This window comes from Dipodomys ordii, unplaced genomic scaffold (genome assembly GCF_000151885.1).
Source record: "Dipodomys ordii isolate 6190 unplaced genomic scaffold, Dord_2.0 Scaffold9, whole genome shotgun sequence".
In the NCBI taxonomy this organism is placed as follows: Eukaryota; Metazoa; Chordata; class Mammalia; order Rodentia; family Heteromyidae; genus Dipodomys; species Dipodomys ordii.
Window position 1 is genome coordinate 10,218,731 of NW_012267225.1, and position 6,217 is coordinate 10,224,947.

The following is a 6,217-nucleotide window of genomic DNA, read 5'->3' on the forward strand; positions in this document are numbered from 1 at the left end:
AGGTATCTCAACACTCAGTTTATTAAAAAGAATAAGTTGACTGAAGCTGATCTTCAGTATGGCTATGGTGGAGTAGATATGAATGAACCACTTATGGAAATAGGAGAGGTAATACATTTTTTGAAATGATTGCAAACATAAGTGTTTTAATATATTGAATGATTTTATTCAATGTCTTTTTTAAAAAAAAGGATACCAAATTGATTATCTTAATATTGTCAAGATTAAAACATTCTAGTGTAAATAAAATGCTATGATTTCCTTCTTTTTTTTTTTTTTTTGTCAGTCATGGGGCCTGAACTCTGGGCCTGGGCGCTATCCCTCTGCTCTTCAACTCAAGGCTAGCCTCTACCACTTGAACCACAGGGCCACTTCTGGCTTTTCTGTTTGTGCGGTGCTTAGGAATTGAACCCAGGGTCTCATGCATGCTAGGCAAGCATTCTATCCACTGAGCCACCTTTCCAGCCCAAATGCTATGATTTCTAAGAATCTTTTAATAGATTGGAGACAGAAAAATATGGAAAATTGCTATTTTCTAATTAAATTTATGGTAGATGAATAATAGGATTTATGATTCTGCAGTGTGGAAAAAAAACCTCAGAAATTATTTAGGAATGCTGACTCCTGTAATTTAAAAGTACAAAGGACAAAGAATTAAAAAGTAGTTAGATGAGAAGAAACAGATAATGGATCAAACAAACTACTTACGCTACTTAAAACATAAAGATACAACAAAATTTTATTTTATTTTATTTTTTATTTTTTTGGGTCTGGTCGTGGGGACTGAACTCTGGGCCTGGGCACTGTCTCTCAGCTCTTCAGCTCAAGGCTAGCACTCTACCACTTGAGCCACAACGCCACTTCCAGCTTTTTTCTTTTTGCTTATGTGGTGCTGAGGAATCGAACCCAGGGCCTCAGGCATACAAGGCAAGCACTCTACCACTGAGCCACCTTCTCAGCCCCTACAACAAAATTTTGAGTTAAGTTTTGGGGATTTAGTGCAATTTTTTAAAATTTTATTTTATTGTAAAGATACTATACAGAGGTGTTACAGTTACATGAGTAATGAGTACATTTCTTGTCCACCATTGTTACCTCCTCCTTTGTGTTTTCCCACCATCCCTTCCCTCCCCCATTCGTGCAGATTTAAATGTGAAAAATTATATACTGATTTTTTAAATACTCTGTACAAATTTATTTGATATTTATTGTATAGCCACGCATTTGGGGGTAAACAGACAGAGGTCCTTGTCTACAGGACACTTGTAAGATCATGGAGGAAAGCAGATAAAGAAATTAATGTTAGCTGGGTGCCAGTGGCTCATGCCTGTAATCCTAGCTACTTAGGAGGCTGAGATCTGAGGATCATGGTTCAAAGCCAGCCCAGGCAGGAAAGTCTGTGAGACTCTTATCTCCAGTAAAGCACTGGAATACTGGAAGTGGCGCTGTGGCTCAAGTGGTAGAGCAGTCACCTTGAGCTGAAGAGCTGAGGGACATCGCCCAGGCCCAGAGTTCAAGCCCCACAACCGACTAAAAGAAAAAATTAATGTTAACTTGTGATGAATGTTACTGAAAGAAATAGCTGAGATGCACCAATATTACTAATTTAAATTAGCATATTCCTCTTAGAAAGAAATTGATCAGTGTCTTTCAATAGATTTTAAAATGTTCAACATGTGTGGGTAGAAGAGGAGGTGATGCTGGAAATGGAACTCAGGGCCTTGTGCACACTAGGCAAGCACTCTGCCACTGAGTTTACTTTCTTCACCCTAGCCCCCCTTCTTTTTTTTGTTATTCTTGGATCTTGAACTCCAGCCTAGGTGCTGTCCTTGAGCTCTTTGGCTCAAGGCTAGTAGTTTACTACTTTGAGCCACAGCGCCACTTCTGGTTTTCTGGTGATTAATTGGAGACAAATGTTTCATGGACTTTCTTTCCAGTGCTGGTTTGGGACTGAGATCCTCAGATCTCAGCCTCCTGAGTAGCTAGGATTACAGGTGTGACCCACCAGCACCAGGCTTACCCCAGCCCTTTAAACACTTGAAAAATAATAAGGAAAAAAAAGTTAAAAGTATCTTTGAACAGCTGTTCTTAGATGGCAGATAATAGGTAAACAATTTAACTTTGTGAAATCCAACAATAAAATCCATACACAGAATATATAGAGGTAAATAAGTGAATAACTTAATAGAAACCTCACCAAGGGGAAAATAAATTTTGAAAAAAATTGAACATCTATGTTTAATAAAATAAAATGATAGAGAAAAAAGATGCAGAGGAAAAAGTGTGAGATGAACCAAAAGTCATTTTTGTTCATTTTGTTGGTGTTCTAATCCAACCCAGGGCCTTGCAGATGCTAGGCAAGTGTTCTGTCACTGAAATACATCCTTAGTCCCCCAACAAAGTAGTTTGAATTCAGGGCCTCATGTTCTTGCTTAGCTTTTTTTTTTTTTTTTTTCCCCCAGTCCTGGGGCTTGATCTCAGGGCCCGGGCAACTGTTCCTGAGCTTCTTTTGCTCTAGGCTAGCACTCTACCACTTGAGCCACAGTGCCATTTCTGTTTTTTCTTTTTATATAGTACTGAGGAAGTGAACCCAGTGCTTCATGCATGCTAGGCAAGCCTCTACCACTAAGGCACATTCCCAGCCCTCCCCTAACCCCAAATCTTAATAGTACTTGCTTTCAGTTACCCTGAGCACCAGTACCATCAAAACCTACTCATTTTGATTGGTAGCTTTCCTGTATTTGCATTCCTTATGTACATATATGTATGCATATGTATATGCTTATATGTATGTGTATAATATATACATATATTTCAGCTTGTATGTATGTCTATAATATATACATACACACATACATACATATACACATGTATATGCATACATATATCAGCTTACTCCCTACCCCCAGATTGGAACTAACTTAGTATCTCATGCTTTCCTTCATTGGCTGGCATTGTACCACCTGAGCCATACCTGTAACCCCTATATTATAACTTCAATGTTAGATTAATTTTATGTGCACACAGGTATGCACGTGTGCTGGTAATGGGATTTGAATTCGGGCCTCCATCTTTGTTGTTTTGCTCAGGACTGGTGTTCTGCCACTTGAGCCACATCTCCACATCCAGTATTTGACTAGTTAAGTGACGATAAGAGTCACATGAAGTGTCAGGGTTTTTCTCTTCAAGCTGGCTTCGGACTAGAATCCTCATATCTTTGCCTCCTATGTTGCTAGGATTAAAAGCATGAACCACCAAACCACCAGTGTCTAACTTTTTTTTTTGTCAGTTGTAGGGCTTGAACTCTGGGCCTGGGTGCTGTCCCTCAGCTCTTCAGCTCAAGGCCACAGTGCCACTTTTGGTTTCCTGGTGGTTAATTGGAGATAGGAGTCTCAAGGACATTCATGCCCAGACTGGCTTTGACCAAGATCCTCAGATCTCAGCCTCCTAGGATTACAGGCATGAGCCACTGGCTCCTGGCTTGACATTTTTTAGTCTTTATTTATTTATTTTTGTGCCAGTTCTGGGACTTGAACTCTGGTCTGAGCCCTGTCCCTGATTTTTTTTTTTCTTCTCAAAGCTGGCACTCTACCACTTGAGCCACAGCTCTTTTTCTGACTTTTTTTGGTTGGTTAATTGAAGATAAGAGTCTCATAAATTTTCCTGCCTGGTCTTGCTTGAAACCATGATACTTAGATCTCAACCTTCCAAGTACCTAGGATTACAGGTGTGAGCCACTGGCACCTAGCCTGTTCATTATTATTTTTATTATTTTTTTGAGATGGGACCTTGTCTTTTAGCTCAGGCTGGCCTGCAAGTTTAGTTCATCCTGCCATAGCTTCTAAGAGCTGAGAATACAAGTGCATGCCAACATGCCCAGATGGTGTTCAATTTTAAACAGTGTTAAGCCAGGCACTGGTGGCTCACACCTGTAATCCTAGCTTCTCAGGAGACTGAGATCTCAGGATCTCGATTCAAAGCCAGCCCAGGCAGGAAAGGCCTTGAGACTCTTATTTCCAATAAACCACTCAGAAAACTGGAAGTAGTGCTGTGGTAGAGCAAGTGGTAGAGCACTAGCCTTGAGGTGAAGAGCTGGGGGACAGCGCCCAGGCCCAGAGGTCAAGCCCCACGACTGACAAAAAACAAAAATGCCACCAGTGGATAATGACACATCTACAATCTGAACATCTGGGAGGCAGAGGCTGATGAAGAATTTGAGGCCAGCCTGGGCTAACATAGTGAGTCCATTTGAAAACAAAGTCAGAGAAATCTCAGCAATAACAAAACAACAAAAACTGATTAAACATTAAAAAACAGAACAACCATGAACAAAAACCAAGCACAGATTAGTACATTGGCACTTGACAAAAGCCTGGCAGTTACTGTCAAAGATGTAGGCTGCTGGTGGAATTTGCACCAGTTGCCATGGGATGCTATGGGGAGTGGAAGACCATGCAGCTTTGCCTAGTAAAGCCACATGTGTGCCCAGCATACAACACCTCAACTTTTACATGTATGCCAGGGAATCTAGCTTATGTGAGTAAGAAAATTCTATGTAATTAAATATAATAGGGATTTTACATAATAGCATTTTTCTCAGATAAAAACTGGAATCACAAGTCCATGTCAGCAGTGGAATGGAAAATTAAGCCATGCCACATTCAAATAATAGAATTCTGTATAGCAGTGCCAGTCATTACTATAGCGAGATGTTTCTGTTTTCATAGGTTTTTTTTTTTGGTCCGGTCGTGGGGCCTGAACTCTGGGCCTGAGCACTGTCCCTCAGCACTGTCCCTCAGCTCTTCAGCTCAAGGCTAGCGTTCTACCACTTGAGCCACAGAGCCACGTCTGGCTTTTTCCTTTTTGCTTATGTGGTGCTGAGGAATCGAACCCAGGGCCTCATGCATGCAAGGCAAGCACTCTACCACTGAGCCACCTTCCCAGCCCTCCTTTAGTTTCTTTTTATATTTTGAAATATTACTAACGTTTCTCTTGATGAGTATTTTTACTTTTACAAAAAATTTGAACAAATGTCGAATTACTTAATTCAGCCTTGATGATTTTTATTTTTCCTGGCAGCTAGCATTGGATATGTGGAGGAAATTGATGGTTGAACCTCTTCAGACGATCCTTATCCGAATGCTGCTTCGAGAAATTAAAAAGTGAGTCTTGGTATTTATTTTTTCTAAGTTTTGTTCTACTTGGCTGTTTGATACAAAGTTTAAAAATAACACATAGTTAACATGGCTACTGAATGGACTTAAGCCTTATTTATTGTAATGAGTAGATTGTAATGAATAAAACAACCTCATGCCACTCTTAAAGTTTTTTGAATCTTTTCCCTTAATTTTGGCATGTTTTTGGCTCTTCACACATAGCTTAATATTCATAATAAAGAAATAGGTTTCTGAAGGAAACAACTTCAGTCCTGAAACCTCTAATGTCTTCAAGAAGTGAGATTGCTATGTTTGGATACATCCTCTCAGTTTAAGGCCCAAAGATGATTAACTATTTAGGAAAACACTTTCTTCTAGTTACTTGATGTTTATTAGCTTGAACTTTAGACTCATTGTCTTGTCTTTGATTGGGGAGGTTATCATTGGAGAATTGTTAGTCATGGCTCAGAAAGGTTGACTCTTTGTGTAATTGCTGTGTGATGATGATCGGGCAGATGACAGTTTTCCTGTGGAGTCCCAGAACATGTTTGGATCAGTTCTTAGAACGTCTGGTAAAACCCTGTCCTCCCCCTGAAGCCATCCTCATTCTAGGAATTCATACTGTACAACTTGAGCCATATCTCCAGTCTCAATATAGGGCTTATCTAGAGAATTATTGCAGTGTGCCAAATGCCACTCCTTGGGGATGTGCTTCCTTCAGCAGGTCAGATGTGGAGAGGCTTTTAACATGAGAGGTAATTTGTCAAGTCTTAATACAGGACTCCATGTAGGAAGGAATTAAGCATATACACAGTATAAATAGAACTGATAAGAAACTTTTTTTTTCCCCTTTGGGTGTTGTGGGCCTGAATTCTGGGCCTGGGCACTCAGCTCTTCAGCTCAAGGCAAGCGCTCTACCGCTGAGCCACCTTCCCAGGTGCTTGCACCTCTTAATGGCCACCCTCTTGGATCTGCAGTTAGGCTGAACACATTCAAGCCTCAGCAGGATGTTCTTGGTGGTTTTAGCCTTCTTTTGGATTATTGGTTTTGTCCGCCATAGC

At 40.3% G+C, this 6,217-nt stretch overlaps 1 protein-coding gene across 1 annotated transcript in view; it reads left to right on the forward strand.

The window, feature by feature from the left end:
* Positions 1-6,217, forward strand: part of Cul2 (cullin 2) — a 119,256-nt gene that overhangs the window by 48,034 nt on the left and 65,005 nt on the right. The window contains exons 3-4 of the mRNA XM_013009237.1: positions 3-108; positions 5,080-5,162. Coding sequence (XP_012864691.1) covers positions 3-108; positions 5,080-5,162 — 189 coding nt within the window. The remainder of the gene's footprint in view (positions 1-2; positions 109-5,079; positions 5,163-6,217) is intronic.